The following is a 21,873-nucleotide window of genomic DNA, read 5'->3' as shown; positions in this document are numbered from 1 at the left end:
GTTGCCATGGCAGCCAGAAAGAGTGCTGTGTGTGTGTGTGTTTTTTTCTTTCTTGAAGAATGCTTTCACTGAAAGCTCATACATAAGTCGTCTCCCCCTTTTTTTTTTTAATATATAAAAATCTGTCTGCAGCTCAATGTTTCATCTTTAAAGTGAGTAGCAACTTAGCCTTTCCATGATATTGTTGATACTCCAACATGCACTACTGTTCTTTTATTCTTTAGGTTGAGGTGGAGGAGCTTGAAGAAGAGGAAGAGTGGGAACGAGAACGGTCACTAAGAGAGGCTGTGAGCGCAGTTGCTGGGGGCAGTGGTGGTGGCGGCCATGGTGGCAGCAATGAGGACATAGAACTGAGACAGCTTGCAGAGCGGTTGAGACGTGAGATTGGTGCTCTGGCGGCATTGGCACGTGCCAAGGAACATGAGTGGAACAGCATTTTACGTTTGAAGAAACTTAAAGAGGAATCACTTGTGAGGCTACAGCGCCGTAGGCAGGTAATGTTGTCACATTTTTTTGGTTGTGTGGTTATCTTTCAATGATTAATATTTTTATGTATATGTTGGGATTGATTTTTCTCTGTATGTTGAGAACAGTTCTGAAATACCAATGAAGTGATTACAGAGTGTTGACAATATCCTTTGGTGGGCGAGTTGTTAGAGATCAAAGTATTGGCATTACTTGGTTACTAAATGAGCAGCTTGATGCAGTTACCTTGGTGTACTAGTCTGTCTAAAATGAGAAAGTATTCAGGGGCAATGTAACCATAGTTTGAAGTAAACTCAGTTCAATTCAACAGGGTATCAGGTTTTCTAATGTTTTGGATATCATTTCAATCTCATTCCTGCTTAGAGTCCCATTTATTTATTGTTATTGTTGTGGTCTTCAGTCCTGAGACTGGTTTGATGCAGCTCTCCATGCTACTCTATCCTGTGCAAGCTTCTTAATCTCCCAGTACCTACTGCAACCTACATCCTTCTCAATCTGTAGTGTATTCGTCTCTTGGTCTCCCTCTATGATTTTTACCCTCCACGCTGCCCTCCAATACTACATTGGTGGTCCCTTGATGCCTCAGAACATGTCCTACCAACCGATCCCTTCTTCTAGTTAAGTTGTGCCACAAACTTCTCTTCTCCCCAATCCTATTCAATACCTCCTCATTAGTTATATGATCTACCCATCTAATCTTCAGCATTCTTCTGTAATCTATTTATTATCACCTGTTTTATTAAGGGATATTTTGATGGAACTGGATTTACCATTTGCAGAGCACACTACCTTTGATACACCTGTTTTGGTTTGAAAGGCTGTTTTAAGAATGAATGTGTAATATGATGACTGCAGTGAATGTTTTTTTCTTTATTTTTAGAGTTACCTGTGAAACTTGTGAAACTATCTCTCAGTTATTTATTTGTTGAATATTTTATTGAATCTTGCTGAATGACTACAGAAAAAGATAATTTTGTTACTGATCAGTAGGACCAACATGAATCACAGTCTTGAGAAACACATTTCTATCATTCTGTAGAGGTCTTTCAGGAGATCGTTGGCATGCGGTACTTGAAAGTTACTGTGATAATTTTGGCCATTAATTATTTCTATGTTTCCTGCCCACATTGACAAAAAGTTTCTCAAATTTACCAACTTCTTATATGGCGGTGAGTGAAACAATTGTTTGATGTTTTCATTTATTTTCTCTATGATTTATCTTGGTATCCAATAGTAGAAAGTGACTTTATTGAAAATTTTATTTTTAAAAGTCATGAGGTCTTAGTAATTGTGGTGATTGACAGGTTTTTAAATCTTGCTTTCAGTGAAATATCTTAAAAATCTTGCACTCGTGATCATGCGTGTGAAAAGAACAAAGAATTTTGAAATTGTCTTGTGATTGCATACAGGAGTCAGAACAAAATGGAATTTTTTCAAATTTTTGAAAACTGATGATGAAATTTCATATTAATTGTCTGCAAGGACTCATTGTTGCTACAGATTGTAAACAGAGACTTATTAAAAGAACAGGCTTTGAGATCAGGAGTTTTGGAAAAAAGTGTTTTTTTTTTTAATATGTCGTGATTCCAAATAACTGTATTGGAGTATATAAAAGTGCATTCATAGTTCCCCACAGTGTTTCACAAAAATGGATCACCTGCATCTGCTAGTTACTACTTAAAATACAAAATTCTACAGGACATGTGTGGAAAAAAATATGTGGCCTTCTAAAATTTCTGAGTGTTACTTATTTGATAGAGCTGCATAGCAAGTCTTTGCCACAGACGCACATTACAGGCTAAGGAAGTGCATTTTAATGGTGCTCCAAAAGGTATACTTGAGCATGACTTCAGGATGTGTACACCCTGGGACAACTGGCAAAGGGAAAAACCTGGGAATTTTTTCATCTGGGAGAATTCTGGGAAAAATATGGGAATTTTTTAAAATTTGAGGAATTTTTCATTGGCTGACTTCTCAGGTACATTTTTAAATTTATCAGTAAAACATAAACAAGAGAGTAACACTAGAATAAAATTTTAGTTGCAAAGAAAATGCACCATTTACAACAGCAAAACACAGTCACACACAAGCATCTGCCAAGAGCAAAATGTGTCAAAGGCTATGTAATACTTCGTATACATTAAACTACTTCTGAGGCATCTTTCTCGTGTGCCTCATTTCAGTGAGCGTGACATCACAGCTCTTTACATTTCTAACAGGTCTTGGGAAAATACTGTGAATGGTGGTTTGAGAAACATTGCTTTCAAAGTAAATTTCCTTTTACACGAGATGATTTATGCTATGTGGGAGAATGTTTGATGAATTCCTTAAGTCAAAACTTAAAACTAACAAGGGAACCTCCCCATCACACCCCCCTCAGATTTAGTTATAAGTTGGCACAGTGGATAGGCCTTGAAAAACTGAACACAGATCAATCGAGAAAACAGGAAGTTGTGTGGAACTATGAAAAAAAAATAAGCAAAATATACAAACTGAGTAGTCCATGCGTAAGATAAGCAACATAAAGGACAGTGTGAGCTGAGGAGCGCCGTGGTCCCGTAGTTAGCGTGAGCAGCTGCGGAACGAGAGGTCCGTGGTTCAAGTCTTCCCTAGACTGAAAAGTTTACTTTCTTTATTTTCGCAAAGTTATGATCTGTCCATTCGTTCATTGACGTCTCTGTTCACTGTAATAAGTTTAGAGTCTGTGTTTTGCGACCGCACAGCAAAACCGTGCGATTAGTAGACGAAAGGACGTGCCTCTCCAATGGGAACCGAAAAGATTTGATCGCAAGGTCGTAGGTCAACCGATTCCTCCACAGGAAAGCATGTATGATATTTTCTATACGACACTGGTGACGGCATGTGCGTCACATGACAGGAATATGTTGTCGACCCACCTAAGTTGTACACTTGGTGAATGGTAAAAAGATTCTTCTACCTTGCCTGATTTAGGTTTTCATGTGGATGCGGTAATCACTCCCAAAAAAGTCATGAAAACATAAGGGTTTGTCACATAAACTGAAAATAAAAAAATTAAACTTTTCACTCGTTCCGCAGCTGTGCACGCTAACCACAGGACCACGGCGCTCCTCTGCTCACAATATCCTTGATGTTGCTTATCTTGCGCATGGACTACTCAGTTTGTATATTTTGCTTTTCATAGTTCCACGCAACTTCTTCCTGTTTTTTCGATTGATCTGTGTTCAGTTTTTCAAGGCCTATCCACTGTGCCAAGTAATAACTAAATCTGAGGGGGTGCGATGGGGAGGTTTCCTTGTAAGGACCAGCCATGTAGAAAAATTTGGAGGCCAGGAGACCAACCATTAATGTCACTGATTAAAATTTTATTGATATATATGCATTTGATATATCTTAAAGGGTAACACTTGTTAAAAAAGAGATGAAGTTTCAAGGTTAGATTTTCTTATTTGTTTAAGTTCTTTCATAGGTTACATATTACGCAATGTCAGTGGCAAAAACTACAATTGTCCTAAAACAAAAAGTGTGAAGTGAATTCTTCAGTAGTTTCGTACATAATTTGTTTTTCCTATGAAGGAGACAAAGTGCTTCACAGAACATGTATTCAGCCAGGTAACCAATGAAGCGTTAGATGCACAGCAGTGAAATTTATAAGTCCCTCTGCCTATCTAACAATGCTTGTCAGAAATATTCCGCTGCTGCAGTTTAAACCATGCTCGTAGGATCCTGACTAAGTGCACCCTCAGAAAAAAAAAAGCAGCAAAATTTTTTGAAAAATGACAGCTTGCTTCCCTTGTAGCTATACTGTGTGTATATTAATTTAAACCTTTAACATTATGTATTTGTGTGTTCACACTACTTAACAGTTAGGTTGCTATTGGCTGAATACACCATGTGTCCTATGTCCTTAGTAGCTGCTGTCATTGGCTGGCAAGATCACGTGGCATGAGCTATGGTAGGCTGACAAAAGCGAGTCGCTGTCTAGATTTCAGTGCTTTGAAAGCTACTGTGCTGTGCTGTACTGTATTTGGTGGAATTTCTGTTTATATAAATTGTGTATGTTGCTGTGCTGTTTATCAATGATCTTTCCAGAATGCATTGTCTCAGTCTCCTCCCCCCTCCGCCCCGTCCACATATATATACCCCGTACCTCCATAGATAGAATTTTTGGGTGCACTTCATTTATTCATTTGGTCATTCTAGCAAGAGGAAGGTCCAAACTGAATTGGATATTCATGAAATGCATAGCAGAAAATTTTGTTGACCCCTTAAGAAAGTAAAAATACAGGGTGATTCAAAAAGAATACCACAACTTTAGGAATTTAAAACTCTGCAACGACAAAAGGCAGAGCTAAGCACTATCTGTCGGCGAATTAAGGGAGCTATAAAGTTTCATTTAGTTGTACATTTGTTCGCTTGAGGCGCTGTTGACTAGGCGTCAGCGTCAGTTGATGCTAAGATGGCGACCGCTCAACAGAATGCTTTTTGTGTTATTGAGTACGGCAGAAGTGAATCGACGACAGTTGTTCAGCGTGCATTTCGAACGAAGTATGGTGTTAAACCTCCTGATAGGTGGTGTATTAAACGTTGGTATAAACAGTTTACAGAGAATGGGTGTTTGTGCAAACGGAAAAGTTCTGGACGGCCGAGAACGAGTGATGAAAATGTAGCACGCATCCAGCAAGCATTTGTTCGCAGCCCAGGAAAATCGACTCGCAGAGCTAGCAGAGAGCTGCAAATTCCACAATCAACTGTATGGAGAGTCCTACGAAAAAGGTTAGTTATGAAACCTTATCGTCTGAAATTGGTTCAACTACCTGAACGTCAACTACCCGAGGCGATGGATCGGCCGCCAGGCAGCCCGTGACAGAGCACTTCATCACTGGCCTCCAAGAAGCCCTGATCTTACCCACTGCGATTTTTTCTTATGGGGGTATGTTAAGGATATGGTGTTTCGGCCACCTCTCCCAGCCACCATTGATGATTTGAAACGAGAAATAACAGCAGCTATCCAAACTGTTACGCCTGATATGCTACAGAGAGTGTGGAACGAGTTGGAGTATCGGGTTGATATTGCTAGTGTGTCTGGAGGGGGCCATATTGAACATCTCTGAACTTGTTTTTGAGTGAAAAAAAACCTTTTTAAATACTCTTTGTAATGATGTATAACAGAAGGTTATATTATGTTCCTTTCATTAAATACTCATTTGTAAAGTTGTGGTATTCTTTTTGAATCACCCTGTATTGCTAGGGCTTCTGGCAATGTTATCAAATTAGGTTTTGATTTCATGCAAGTTTTGCCCCTGCTGAGTATTCCTGTGCAGGAAACCTCAAGTCTTTTGCAGTGGATGATTTCTTGTTATTACAGTTGGGTAATATATGGTGTTGAAAATTATATTTTGAAGTAAGGAATTTAACTGTATTTTAGCTTTGTTTATACATTATTAAACATTTGGCCTCGATTGATCAGTTCTCTGCTGAGAATAGTTTACTCTTGTAACAGATCTGTATTTTTGCGAATGTACAGGTTGTAGTAGGTTCCAATACTTTCCATGAAGGTGATTGATAATGGATGTCATGTCCGAATCTAGTCACAGCAAATAAAGGAGATTCCTCATTGTAACTGTGACAGAATTACAAATACTAGTTTTATTAAAAGTAAGTTGCTAGTCATTCTTCCTGCATTGTGCTGGAGGTTCATAAAAGTAGTTCTGTTAGTGATGAAAATTAAGAAAAATGACTGTTCCATTTCATGTCAGCTGATTCAATCATTTGGGAATTTTACACGCATTTGACACCCATTCAATGTGAGTAAAGTAATACTTGACTGTTTCTATTGTATCCAAATATCATGAGAATAATTACTACTGATTTTTCAGTAGTACTGTTTGCCGCAGTCATCTACATATTCAAATTTTGACATTTGCTATCATTAAGCAGTGTATTGTTGCATGTAATGTTGGAAAATTTATATATTGGAGTTAGTATTTTGAGGGCATTTTTCTTTCTTTTAGTTTCGAATTTAGGGGAAAAACACAGGATCCATCGAAGAAATTCGAAGTTTTTCCTTCCACAACTCGGTTGTCAAATGTTTAATTGCATATATGATTTTTATAAAACACATGCTAATCAGATTGTTTCATTCTGAGTTTTACTTTTTTCCTCCCCAAAGGTGCTGATGATTGAAGCTGGAGTTAGTCCTGAGAACTGTGGTCCAGCGGCAGTGGATACTGACATGTCCAATCTGCCAGTGGATGAAAATATGATGCGCGGTACGTCTTCACCACCCAGTCGCTGCAGCTCTTCGGGTAGCCCACCAAGAACTGCTGGCAGGGGCAATAGTGGACGAGGTTCAAGACGAGCACAGAATCAACAGTCAGCAGCTACTGGCTCTGTTTCCAAAGGTATATTGAATAAAACATTTAGAAGGCTAGAAGATGGAGTACACAGGTTGTGAAGTTTCAGCTTGCAGCAATAATAGTGCCACATTATAGAGAGTAGGACTTTCATTCCTACATTATGGCTTTCTTTAAAGTGTAATCTGTTGTCTGGAAAGACATTTATACAGTTTACTTAAAGTATTCAAAAGCATTGGCTTTTTAACTAATAAGAATCATAGTTTCGACCAGTTATGTTTTCCCTCACACTATCATATTAATTTTTGTTGGTAATAGAAATGGCTATTTAGCCCAAAAAGGAAAACAAAATGGAACAGCTTTGGAGAGGAAGCAGATATAATTTCCTGTAATCCAGTGAAAGGGGAAAGGAGATCAAAATGGGTTAGAAAATGTGAAGAGAGAAAATTATCAAAGGAAGGATGACAACATAATAATAATAATAATAATAATAATAATAATAATAATAATAATAAGGAAATAACAGGGAAAAGGCGACCAAGAGAGATTGAAAGCTAATGTGCTTTAGCATCCCTCTGAAATGTGCCCACTATTGTAATGTTGTTATTCTTCTGAATTTTGAAATGTGTGTTTTCACACATTGAAAGTAGCAACTTGAAAAAAACAATTGAGTCTGAGATACTGCATCCATCCTTCTCCCATGTGAAGTTGTTCATTTCTTTGTATGTGGCCGTAAAGATTAACTTCGCGTTTATGCACTATACTGTTATTTTGTCTATTGTAAATTATATACTTATTGTTAAATTTTTATGTGGATCCCATTTTCATTAGCAATGTGGGCCCAGTATATTGTGCAAGATTTTTTGTTCTTCATTCTGATTAATCAAGAAACATTTTGCAGAGGGAATGAGACACTTAGATTCACTGGTTTGAAGACACAGTTGTACTGATGAATACTGGTATTTATCAGAAAGCCCGTTTTTAAATATTTCACATGGTTTGTAAAGCGATTTCCATTTTTCTGCCTCTCATTTTTGGCTTCAGTCCATTTGCCCAGATGCTAACACATTTTCTTGTTCTGTGTCTGACATTTGACTTCGTTATATTGGTCGTGATCTTTGGTTTGCTTTCTTTTTCTTCTCCTCCTCTTTCTTTTATCAAATCTATCTGTGAAATGCTGTTTGTGTGGGAACTTTCAGCACATTAATTGTTCTCTTACTGTTTCAAAATCTTGTAACATTATGGCTGTGTTTCATAGCACAAGATGCTAGAGTTAATGTGTGCTTGCTTTTTTTTATATTTAAACCACTGGGGATGTCTATGGTGGTTTAAGCTGGTACTGAAGTTATAAGTGTTTTGCACAGTTTTTGTATATCTTATTTTTCCAAGTGTGTAGTGAAGTAAGATAGGTGAAGGTCCATCCTACTGTCAGAGCCCTGTTTTGATTCTAGTCAGTTTCGAGTAACATTTTTAGAATTTTATTTTGGACAGGGTGTTAGTCAAAGTTACCTTCACAAATTGTTACTGTTAATTGTTATTGTTAATTGTTATCCCTATTTCTGTAGGCATGTTATGTAACACATGACACGTGATGGAACGGTGTATCTTTTTAAAATCTACATAGATAGAGGCATGTACATCAACATATTTTCAGAATTATTATTTGATGTATTCTTGACCATTTTGTTGAGCAAGGTTAATTTTGAGTCCTCTGGCATTTTTTCTACCATATATTTATTATGGTGTTATATAAAAATCTATTGCTTCTTCACAAATAAGCTTCCATAATTCTGATAAAGAGAGGTAGACCTGAACTGAAACATTTTGGTCAGTCAGTCCATATACCATTTTTGATACTGACATTTACTTGCAGACTTTGTTGCCCTTGAGATATAACAAGACAATCTATTTGGAGAACTTCTGTTATTGAGTTTGGTGATTGCCATGTTGTTTGACTTGTGGCCAGATGATTAAAGTACTTGAGTGATAGAAGGTTATGATTATCACATAACTCAAAGCGCTATTGCACATCTTCGTTGGAGCTTAATTTTGTATCTGTTCTTCTCTTCCAATACAACTCTTACATTACAATTAAACAGTTGAATCTTCGCATGATGTTTTAAGGTCAGCATTTGTCAGTGTTTTCCAGGTCCTTCTGATTCTCATTATTTGTTTGAGTGTAGGCATTAATTAAGGTGTGTTTAGTTTTATGCACTGCATGTTTGGTGAACAGTCTGTCGTTCATGTCTGTGTAGTGTGAAACTGACTCATTTTTGGGCTTTGCTCTTCAAAAGCAATATACATTTGATACTAAAATTTTACATTTGATACTAAAATTTTACATTGGAAACAAAATAACAGATGACAACTAAAACAAAGTGGGTGTAAACAGCACTGGAAAAGAGAGCATTCCTGGCCAAGAGAAGTCTGTTAGTCTACAACATTGGCCTTAATCTGAAGTAGTAGTTTGAGAATCTTAGTAACCTGAATGCAACATATTAACATTCCACAATAGTATTTATTAGTTTGTCGTGAACTGGCGTTTGGCTTGTTAGGCCTTCATCAGATAACTTAATGCTAAATAGGTATTCCACACTACTTCAGCGAGAGTTCATAGCTGTATAAAAGAACGCTTTGCAACGGTATGTGGCATTCTATACATATTAGAGATACAAAACACAACATGGTGTAATACCTAGAGAGACACTGTACAAATAAATCTTATATTACAATATATTCAAATATTAAAAATAAGTGAGTATATAATACATAAATGTTTGCAAGTGAGTACTGGCAAGGACAAACTGGTGAATGTGATGAACAGACTGAATAAAGAGTGTGGAAGAAAGATATATATGGAATGTGGGTATGGAACAGTTATAACAAGCTTATTAGCTAATGGTGGCTACTTTAATAAAGGTGAGTAATGGAACTGTGTTTGTTCATTAAGAACCAGATCAGGATGTATTAATAGCCAGAATTCCAAGTAATGCTAGTTTTCTCCCTTTATTTCCTTTATGGAGGACATAACGTTTCACATAATAAGAATTACTTTCTTTCAGAGCATGTTCAGCAAATGTGGAATCTTTCTTTCTCTGTCTCCAACTCATTTAATCAGGGTTTCTACAGGTTCGGGAAGTAAGGGAAATCGTGGAATATCAGGGAATTTCAAACACATCAGGGAAATATGAGAAAAAACTGGAAAAATCTCATTTTTGTCTCAGTAGATGAAATGGTTTGTTTACTGAGGTGTCTTGCATCAGTGCTGGCTGGTTGCAGCCGAGTATGTGCACCGCTTCCCTACTCCCTCATTACTACTGCTGCTCCCCTCCCTAGCACTTCCCTCAGCTTGCAGTCAGTGCTGTCACCACTTCTTCTCACTAGCCTAGCAGCTGCCGACGGGAGGTATGATGAGCAACTTGTTTGGATCTGATTCTTGGACACTGTAGATGCAGTGGCCTTGGACAGTGGTCATGTGTGCACGAGTTCTGTCTGAGTGATTGTGTGAATGTGTGTGCACTCTCTTTTTCTGACAAAAGCTATGGCCGAAAATTTAGTGGAGAGAGAATGATTGTCTTTTCTACATGCCTGTCTGCTCAGCAATCACCTTTATGGTGAGTTGCTACCTATCCTCATTATTATTGATTCTCAGAGTATTTGAACAGGCTATCTGTTGCATGGTCTCATTTCATCGACATGCTGTCTGTGGCTCGTGAGTAGCTGGCCACACAAGTGGATTTCCACAACAGACTAAAGCAACAGACCGTTTCTGCAGGTATCTGTAATGGATCAGGCCTGCCGATCTGAAGCCATTCGGTTCCCATTAAGGAACAGACCATGCCTGTCGAATCTAGTCTCACCGACATGCCACAGGTCAGGTCTCTGTGTGTGGTGTAATGCAGCAGATTTTCATAGTAATTCCATGGATCCAGGACTGTGGTGCTCCTCAGCAGGCCAGAGGCCATGGGTGATGGATTTCAGGAATTGCAACTGTCCCACCATACATATGTTGTACAGTGTGGCATTGTATAGACATGTTATTTGTTCTAGCACATTTGGCACTTAAAAAGCACTTTATATGTTAGAAAGTATGGGTGATAAGAAGAAGAAAATTGTGTCAGTCACTGGCAGTTTGTACATTATGTGCCCATATATTTCTCGAAAGGAAAATCACGCAATACCTGTAAAATAGTAGATATAATACAGTGAGTAATAACTGACAATAAAGAAGATAGTAGACCAGCATTTTATTGGTGGTCAGCTACAGTGTTGGTTTATACAATTATTCCCTGCCTCATACTCTTCTTTCAACAGGCTTACTTTTTCTGAGGTTATTTCTGAAATCAGTGAAGGTTTTTTAAATCTGTCTTGCAACTCCAAGGAAATGTGTGTTTTTTTCACCAATTGTGTTTCGTTTTATTGAAATAAAATATCATCAGTGGTATTAATGAAAGACATCTACCATTTGGCTTGCTTTCTCCATCTAAAAACTGTTCATATCAAAAGATGTTGATGTTAGTACTTAAGATTTTTGCTCACTTCAGGGAATACCATTTGCTTGCAAGGTTTTTTGACATTTCCTCATTTGCACTATTGGTTCTTGTACCATAACTGCAAAGACCGATTGTCAGTGTACGTCATAACTTACCATTGAGATGTCAAAATGTGTCTGGAAGAAATCCTAAAACTTGTGTGGAAATCTGGGAAACATCAGGGAATTTCACATGGGGGGGGGGGGGAACTTGTTGCAATCCTGTTCATGCTCAGTCAGTCTAGTAGTTATAGCCCTACCTGATTGACCTTCATATAATTTGCACACAGATTGCAGGAAATTCTATAAATTCCACTCTGTTCTAAAGGGTCAATCTTATCTTTACTGTTGAACAGAAGGTGGGTAACTGTTGCAATGACATTTATCCCTGCCCTCACATTACCTAGCAGTCCAGTATTGGGCCACTGTCACATCTGGGTGCTTCACAAATCTGAATATTGCGTGATTTGACCAGCTGGCCAATGGAGACCCACAGTTAGGCCTCTTTCAAACCAGGTGTTGATGACACTAGTCACACGAGTGTTACTCAACAGCTGATACTATTCATGCGTCTTATATATCCTATGAGGTCTGGTATGGTACTAATGCACTCGGATGGCTGTTATACCTGTTGCAGGGAATTGCATCTCTAATAGTTTTCACACCTGCTGATGGTGTATGGTGTATAAAGTTATATTGACCTTGTCTTCTGGATGCTTTACACTTTTTTTTTTCAGGCAGTGTAGGTGAACTGACAAGGAATTTGCCAATTCTCTTCAGAATTGGCAAAGAAAGGAACACATGCAAAGAACAAACCAGAAGAAGGGATGATAGGTCACGTGTTAAGACACCAGGAAATAATTTTGATGATGCTAGAGGGAGCTGTAGAGTGTAAAAACTGTACTAAAAGACAGAGGTTGGAATATGTCCAACATATAATTGGGTGCAAATGCTAATTTGGGATGAAGAGGTTGGCACACTGCACTGAACCACTCAGGACTGATTTTTTGGGAGGTGGGAGAATCATTGCATTTAAAGGGAGTACAGTACATAGCAGTGCTAGTACTAGAGCTTTATTTTCTTGAAGAGCTTCATTTATTTCGTCTTACTGCCTTGTACTAATGAGTTAAAAGTTTTTAAGAAGCTTTTGAGATTCTTTAGGAATTTAAAATGCTTGGATTTTCGTGATATTGGGTTCCTCAATATGTGGCGCTTGTGGTAATAATTTGTTTTCATTGTGCCATACTGCTTGTAAAGCTAGATTCCTGGTTTGTAGTAATCGCTCACCCTTGATACAATCAGAATCATTAGAATTGGAAATAAATAAATAAATAAATATTTCTGGAGTATCTTGTCTTGCCAACCCACCTTCTGTGTCAGGGCTTGGAACTGGTAACAGTGCTACTGGGTTACTGAGTTAACCCATAAATACTGCACATATGTAAAAATCTTAATTTTTATAATATCCTTGATCTTACTCACTTCTAGAAGTTTTAGTGGTATTGATGTTCCTTGATGTTTAATTAATTGATTGGCCATTTATATTTATATTTATATTTTCATGTCTTTAATTAATCATGTTGTTATGATCATTTTGTTGAGTCTGTGGAAAAGTTGGTATGGTAGATAATTTTCTCATAAATAAGCAGAGGTAATCACTGATAACATTTATTCACTTTTGCATGAGAAGCAGTAGGAAAGAGAACAAACAGTGTAACTATGTCAGCTGAAGCAATGGTTCTGCTTTATAATTAGTGAAGTTCGCTCATTTGTGCCGAAGTTGGTCTGTGATGCTGCCACATCAACCCCCCGCCCCTGGTTTTGAAAACGATTGCCTGGTATGTTGAGGAACTTAAACTTGAACTTGACTTGTCCGCCAGTTCTCATGGAGATGGCTGACACAATTATGGGATGCTCTTGTTCTGTGGGTGTCACTTTGGTGTCCTCTACTGGTGTAGGGCTAGTGAGATTGCCTGCAGAAGTGTCAGCCTCCATGTTGGAGTGTGATGTCATAGGTTAAGTAAGGCATGGACACTCAGACGTAAGTGGTTTGAGCCACTCTATTGAAACTGTCTCCTGTTCGCTTTTCTTAATTCTGAAATTGTGGCTTCCTCTTGAGACTACCCTGTAGGGTCTATAGTACTGAAAAATGAGTAGGGGGTACAGTGCACCATCCCTGAGCCACGCCAGGGTTGTCTTCTGCACATCTTTATGCACAAACACTATCCAGTCTCCATGTCTGACAGGGCTGATAGGCTGAATATTCTTCATTCTAGCTTTGAGTTGTTGCACAAACTGTGTACATAGCTCAGGAGCAACCAGCTATGGGGAAGCTGGAGTGATTAACTCTCCTGAAACTCACAGCTGCTAGTCATAGAATAATTATGCAGGAGAGTATGGCATTTCCTCCTTGCCTGTCATTCTCAATCCTAGCATGATCGGAGGCAGTACTTTGGACCACAATGAGGGGCCACACATTAGGGCATTTTTGAGCATGTGGTGGAACCTTTCTGCCATCCAGTTGCTGGCAGAACAGTAGCTTGTAGTGTGGAGGTGGTTGCAGCCAAACAGTAGTTAAAGTTCATGGAAAAGCTGGCTTTCAGATTGCCTCTCACATCCTGTGGTTCTGTTTAGTGTAATGCCAAACCTTCAGAACCATGAGTGCACTAATGCTATCTTGACTGTCTTGGCAGATATGTCGTGGGTTTGGATGACTTACAGCCACCTGGTAAAATGACGAGTGATCGTGAGTAAATACAGTTGTCCTGAACAGTATGGAAGTGGGCCCATTATGACCACATGTATATGTGAAAATCTTCCTGATTGTTATGGAAAGTGAGTGATCAGTGCAAACACATGCCTACTGATCTTATTACACTGATATAACAGGCATGTAAGTATCAATGTGCAATGAGATTTCACTCTGGGTCATACGAATTTGTCAGATACGATCTTGGCTGTGGCTGGAATTGCTGGTTTGGCTAGGTTGCGCAGGTTGTTGAAAACCTCACAGCGATATTGTTCTGGTATGTAGGGCCACTGCCACCCCTTTGCTACATTGCACATCTGTCCTGCACACTCCAAACTGACAAATATGAGCCACAACGCTGTTTGCTGCTCCTATATAAGACAGTGCAAGAGTATGCCCGCTTAATTTGGTGATTAAACCGGCACAGTTCTGGGATAGGAAATATGTGACAAGATTGTTTTCTCCTGTTGTGGGACCCATATCAGCTGTAGACTGTGCGATATAGTTGGTCTGACTGGACTCTCTTGCTGAAAGATACCTGGTAGTGGCTTCTGGCCCATAGAAATTATGAAGTATCACTCCTCGACAGAGTGCTGGAAATATTTCCCAGTTAAGTGGGTAGCAAACAATTCTTGATCAATAGCAGTCCACTTTTGCTGCTGATGTTTTAAGTTACTACAAAAGAATGTGAGTGGCTGCCACATGCCATTCACTTTTTTTTCAAGAGCTGTGCTCACTACAGTTTGGAATTGCTTATTACAGAGGTTTCCTTAGGTCATGGAAAGCTGCTACAGCCTCTGGACTCTAGAGTATATTATGATTTCTTGTAGTATTTGGAATAATGCCATTGGGTGTTTTGGGTGGCAAGTAAGTCAAGCAGGTGATGTCAATAATAATTCTACACTCCGAGGAATCTGCAGAGCCCCTTGTCAGTTGTTGGAAGGGGCATCTGTTATACTGCTTCAACTTGCTTGGGTGGTGGTGACAGGTTCTACTGTGAGACGAAGTATCCTTGGAATTTAACCTCGTGCTTTCCCAATTCATATTTTTTTTTTATTAATAATCATGACATACTCTTGTAGGCAGTGAAAAAGCTGCTGCAGGTGTTGGACATGCTGCTCTACTGAAGTGGAGAACACTAAAATTGGGGAGGCATTCTGACAAAAAGCTTGCTAATCACTGGAGCCCCTTGATATTAAGGTGAGGCTGTGTAATGCAATGCAGCAGTGTGATTATATGGCAAACGTGCCACACCACAGGTGCTGTGGCATTTTACTCATTCAATTTACTTTCGGTTTTGTTCAGTACACAGTTGGACAAATCAAATAAAGTGGCATGATAGATGTATTATGCATTAGGATTAAATAAATGTTAATTAAGATGAAAAATATCTTGCTCATTTTATGATGAAACAGATGTTAATGAAGCACGTTTCAGATTTCTGTAGATGTTAATGAAGCACGTTTCAGATATCTATAGTCATTTACTGGATGAAGATGTAATCCACAGCTGCTTCCTCCTTGTGGGACATTCCTTCATTGTTTGCATATTGATTCAGATACTGAATCCTTATAAATGTTCTCATTCTTTCATAAAGAGTAAAAACTGTGTCATGAGTCTCAGGCTACTTTTGTTTCAAAATAGAACACTAAGACTTTCTGATTGTATTTTGTTTGCATACTCTTTCCAAGAAAAGCAGCAAATTCTTCTTCAGACTGAAAGACTTTTAGTCCATGCTGGCATTGGAGAGTAAAAATCACCACAAGATGTAGTTGATATCCAGTCTGCATCACTCACTCCTGCTTAACTTTCTGTTGCTGGACAACCTAATGATTTATCAGTGTTTTGGCACTTAAATGTAATACAGCATGCCATGTATTTCCCTGCATCAGACAGCAGAGGGAGAAAACGCACACAAACGTTAATGAAAAGGAACTCTTCCCATTTCCTAAATGTTGTCAGTCTTTTTCCTACATCCCTCTTCCTTCCACTTTATAACGACTCTGTTGGAATTCCTCCAGGCTCGCTTTATGAGGCTGCACTCTCTCCTTACTTTTCCAGCAAACTTTCTGTACAGTTATGCAAATGAAATAATTCCTCCTGGGATACTATGATGACTTTTATGATTGTATTGTGTGTATTACGTATGGTGTAAGAGTACGTGGAGACTGTTTGCGCAACAATCGGTGAAATAGAGTAACTGTGGTGGAATAAGGGGAACCAGCTTGCATTTGCTGAGGTAGATGGAAATCGCCTTAAAAACCATTCACAGGCTAGCCAGCACACTGGAATCCGCTGGGCAGATTCGTGCCGAGGACTGGCACGCCTTCCCGCTTGGGAAGCAGCGCGTCAGACCAGGTGGGCTAGCCTTAATGATACTTTCAAGCAAACCACTTGCTGTAATTGTGTCAAACTCATAATAAAGTGGTTGTTTCCACTGTTTGCATAACCCATGGATCATGCAGACTTGAAGATTGGACTGTATGTGTGTGTTTTTTGTCTATTTTTGACTAAGGCCTTTACTGGTCGAAAGCTTTATTTGTGACAGTGTTTTTGTTGTGCCTATCTGCGACTCAGCATTTTCGCTATGTGGTGAGTAGTAACTGTCTTTTTCACAACATTTGTTTCATCAACTGTCATAACTGCTTCTCTCTCTTGGGTAGTACAAGTATTTGACTTAGCCTTTAATAAACACAAGACAGCTTTGAGAATATATGGTCTGCATGTAAATTCCTTTGTCCATTTCTGAAGCATTGCCCTGCCCAGCAAAAGCATTTTTCACTTTCGCGAATAAGCATATGTTTTTGCACTAAAGCTCATGGGCTATGTCCTCTGAATTCCACTTTAACCTTGTGGTGGATTTTTGTATGTGTGGAAATTTCACCTACATTGTTTGCAACAGTGTCTACCTTTTTGCTGAGATTTGAAATGGTAAGTCTGTCTGTACCACAATGAAGCTGCAGATGTTGGCTGGAAGGATACTTGTCACCTAGATTATCATCTGCGAAAATTGTTTGTAATTGCAGCTCTGGTGACACTAACACTGTACGAGAGCTTCCCTCTGTGCAGCGTAACTTGGCTGTGACAAAGTTTCTTTTATTTCTTATGCCACTTCTAAGACCATATGTAAAACCACTACATTAAATTTATCAATGTTATTGGATGCCCTACACTTTTGAAATATACAGTCAGCTTGTTAGAACCAGAGCTATGGTTGGATTGGGTAGTGCGTGGGAAGCTTAACATTTGTGTGTACAGCATAACATATTCACATCTTGTGAATTCTCATCTTTTGTTTCTTTTGTCAGTGAATTGATAGTTGTAGCTGGTCATCCAGTGTTGATAGGTGAGTTCTGCTCTGGCTTGATCCCAGTTTCCAGTGCTTATCTCTGTCATCCAGTGCGTGTGATAGTATACGTTTGCATTTTTTTTTTTTTTTTTTTTTTTTTTGGGTGGGGGGGTCACCAATATAGGAAACGTGTTGTGATAGATTAACTTCCTCACAGATAAATTAATTAATAAATGATAACATTTATTCACTCCTGCATGAAAACAGTAGGCAAGAGAATAAACAACAATGTAGCCATGCCAGCTGAAGCAACGATTTGATTGTATAGTCAGCAATATCTTTGCTCTCATTCTTGTGGAGACATTCCATGATGCCACCACAATCCCTTTCTTTGTAATCCCCTTTGCACTCTGTTTATCTTGCCCAAGAACTGTACCCCACACATTTCTGTAAGAGATGATTCAAGGCATAGTACATGAGACTTCCCGTCTGCTTTGATAAATTTAATACAACACTAACTCTTCACTAGAAAGAATATCAGTAAGATTCATTTTATGGAAGAGATTTATTATGTGATCTTTCTCTCTCTTGTGTTGCAGGAAATCCATTAATGATGGTACCAGTTGTTTCATCAAGCCCAGTAAATGGGCAAAGTCCCCGTGAACGTAGAAATGCAACAAGCAGTAGTCGGCCACTGCTTCCAAAGCCAACAGGTTGCAATTCATCACCTCCACATGGCCAACAACAACAACAGCAGCAGCAGAACACTGTTATCGGAGAAGGCCGTAAGGGACCAATTCTGGATGTACGTTCAATTATTGCAGACTATCGCTCAAAGAATCCAGGTGATGTACCACGCCGAGGCAGACGCCTCCGTGGTGCAACATCACCAACACGTATGCAGGAAGCTGCTGGAATGCAGGTTGGTAGCTTCTGAATCAGCTTGATTATAACAAAACAGTAAGGTAACATCATGGCTAAAGTAGGCCACACTGATGGTGTAAAGGCTTTTGAAAACTAAAGGTACAGGCTCAGTATTTGTAAGACATTTTTTTCGCAGCATCCATTGGTGTGTGTGCTTGGCATGAGTGAAAAAATAAGTTCTGATGGTGTAGAAATGTCTTGTAACCTTACCAAAATATGACAAATACCCTGCTTCGCCTCTAGTCATGGCAAGGTAATTTTGTATTAGTTGCCACTAATTCTGCATTCATCAGTATTTGTTTTGTAACGTCCAAATAAATTTTTCAAGCTCTTATAGAAAGAAGTTTTGTTTAATTACTCTTTTTTTTCTGTCATACTATTTTACTCTACTTTTCACATTTATTTTATGGCTGTTTAGCTGAAATTTAGTGGAACTGGTGATTTCCCCCCCCCCCCCCCCCCCCAGCTCTGTCAGTACTGACTAAATGAGAAATAATTGTTTTTGTAACTTCACCTTCAAAGTATATCTCAAGCATGAAGATTAATGCATGAGAATATTTCACTCATTATGTTTAGTATTTTTGAATGAAAAAATTATTTTGTTGTGCAGGCATTTCATAATTTCTCTGACTTTGATTTATGAATGAAAAATCAAAGGCGTAGAGCACCAAAATTTTCGTGTTGATATGTTTGCTAGAGTTTTGCTTCTATATAACTTACTTGAAATGAATATGCACGTTGTAGAGGGGAGCTGATCCAGTGACTTTATGAAACTTTGTTTAACTTGAAGTAGTTCATAACAGTTCCTGCTTTAGGACAGTGTGCTTCAGTTACTTAGAATTTGGTTACATGGTCAGTGGTTTCTGAGTTGTGGCTTTGCAGATCAATGTGCTTTGTTCCCAACAGTCCTTTTCAATCTTAACATTCAAGATGAAAGTCTGTATTCAGTCTGTGATGATTGCTGACTGAATTTGTCCAGGATTTAAAGGAACTTATGTTGGCTATATTATTTGAAAAGCATTGCATGAAAAAAGTGTCAGCTGATAGGTAGTAGAAATGGAGCTCCATTGTGTATCGGAATCACTTGTATCACGGTTCCACCTTGCAAAACAATTAAATTTTGTGTTGAACATTTGAGGTTTAACCCTTTAACTGCTCTGGACGTGTTAACGTTCGTGCCTTTGTACCTGTCCCTGTGTGCTCTGAATGTATTTACATGCGCCACCAGTGTCTACACGTAGACACGTTCAGAGTACCAAGTAGAAGGACTGGTGGCACACGTAAACATGTTCAGAGCACACAGGGACAGGTACAAAGGCACGCACGTTAACACGTCCAGAGCAGTTAAAGGGTTAATGGATTTCATTGCTTCCATAACAGTTCTATGACATCCGTGGTCCATTGTTGTTTTAATATTCACAATACATATTACAGTATTTTATTAGGACTGACAAAGAATAGCTTAAAGCATTGTCTCTTTGTTCGCAGTATGTGAATCACACTAATTACTTTTCCTACAGATGGCTGATAAGAATGATGATTTAGGAATGTTGTGGCACTCAGATTATCTATTTAAGATTGGTCAAGAATTAAGAATCCAGAGTTGATCATTTCTTTCTCATCCTCTGTGTTCACAGTTAATTTCCTGTGGCATTAACAATTTATTCTAATGGATTGGGTTATTCGAAACAGTTGATGTTTTTACATTTCTGATAGGCTAGCCATAGTTTGATTCCACATGAGTAAAATCATTTGTAAATATTTCATATTTTCCCCTTCTTATTTTCCTTTCCTTTATAATTTCCATTTTATCAACTAATTAAAAGATTCCACCATGATTCAGTGTGTCACATAATATCCAATAAATTAACCATAGTTTAAAGCTAACATTAGCCATTAAAAAGAAATGGAACACATTTGCAGCTGCAGTCAACTCGTGTGAGTGGTTCAGGTGGTGTTCTTAGCATGGCCTCTATTGCTTTGGGTTCCGGTTCTCAAATGCGGCCAGGGCCTGCTGAAGTTGGAGATATTGCCTTCCCTCCTCAGGTATGCTTGGAGCTAATTAAATAAAACCAGCTATCAGCTTTTTCTTATGTACTTAATTTTAATATAGGAAATAAGGACAAAGATTACTTAATTAACAGTACTCCCATATCGGCACTTTTTTTTTTTTTTTTTTTTTAAATGGGAAAATAATTTCATGAGTGTAATACAAAGTTGTGTGTTCATTAATTGTATATGGCAGACAGACCACATTTACTCCACAAGAGTCTGGCACTATTGCAATGTAATGTCTGCTGCAAGAACATTTGGGCTAGAGACCAGTTAAGTGTTACTACATTGCAGGTAATAGATGCATTTGATTCTCTTGAGTGTTGGAAAGTTTGAAAGTGAACAAGTCATTGCGTGAATAAATGTAAGAGTGTTTGAGGGAATTTGCTTGTCAAAGAATCGTGGGGCCAACAGAAAATTACTTATTGAATGTGCATGGGAATTCTGTTCTTTCACTTACATAATCCAGTGATGTTATTGAACCTTTCAGTGGTCATCATAGAACTTAATATACTTCCTCAATCTTTCAGAGTTGTTGGGTTTGGCATGTGGATTATGCTGTAGAGTTGGTGGTGGTAGCAGTAGCATAAATTGACTAGTTTCTTGAGTGAAGTTAATTTTACTAATAATTTGGCTATCATTGTAGAAGGAGGTGTTGGTCCCTGCATTTTTAATACACAGTTTTTAATTGCATACTAAATACAGGGAAAAGCCTGTTTTTGAAGGAAAGGATCAGAATTGTGTAAGTCTTTTAGTTGTAATGACTAGTTATCAGATTTTTTAAACTTCAGACAGGCATAACATGGTTGTGTGTCTTTTATATGTAGAATGTTATGATCTGTCCAACTAAGAAGATATTATGCAGTACACTTTATTATCCTTTACCATACCCGTTTTATAACTGGTGCTTCAATTTTGCAGATATATTTTTTATGTTTATCACACAGTATTCATTATTTTTATTTTCAGTTTATATACAGCAGATCAACTTTGATTTGCAGTGACGGCTGACAAATGTGTTTCACATCATTTAATTTAATTTCTAAACAAATCAAATTGTACCTTGTATGTCACTTGATGTTACCCATTTTAAGCATGTGACAAGCATTAGTGTAGTTCTCAACATGAAATAAGATTAAAAAATCCGTGCTTTCCCTTAGACCCTAGGTGGATAAGGACAAATTTGTCACCAAATTTACATTTGGTAATCAAAATAAGTGATAAATACAAGTAATCAGATATTTTACATTGCTCCATGATTATGTTTCTGGGAGAGAGGTGACAGTCAAGAGATGAGACTTGGAAGCAGCAGACACAAATGGTGGTTATAGGTGATAGGCTACTAAATACATGAAAACAATGTTCAACATGCCTCTGATGATTATCAGCATTGATTTTTGAATCACAGTGTGTAATTCAAATATTACATAATTTAAAGTGAATATACTGGTACAGGGTTGCGATAAAACTACTAAGTTGTTTCTTTTGTAAAGGTGAGTATAACAAT

At 38.2% G+C, this 21,873-nt stretch overlaps 1 protein-coding gene across 1 annotated transcript in view; it reads left to right on the top strand.

The window, feature by feature from the left end:
* The window catches only part of LOC126248864 (uncharacterized), a 582,306-nt gene that overhangs the window by 542,377 nt on the left and 18,056 nt on the right, over positions 1–21,873 (top strand). The window contains exons 4-7 of the mRNA XM_049950309.1: positions 225–494; positions 6,638–6,869; positions 17,990–18,312; positions 20,238–20,360. Coding sequence (XP_049806266.1) covers positions 225–494; positions 6,638–6,869; positions 17,990–18,312; positions 20,238–20,360 — 948 coding nt within the window. The remainder of the gene's footprint in view (positions 1–224; positions 495–6,637; positions 6,870–17,989; positions 18,313–20,237; positions 20,361–21,873) is intronic.

The sequence above is a fragment of the Schistocerca nitens genome, chromosome 1 (genome assembly GCF_023898315.1).
Source record: "Schistocerca nitens isolate TAMUIC-IGC-003100 chromosome 1, iqSchNite1.1, whole genome shotgun sequence".
Classification (NCBI taxonomy): Eukaryota; Metazoa; Arthropoda; class Insecta; order Orthoptera; family Acrididae; genus Schistocerca; species Schistocerca nitens.
Note: the sequence above shows the minus strand (reverse complement) of the source record. Positions and strands in the feature narration are given on the sequence as shown.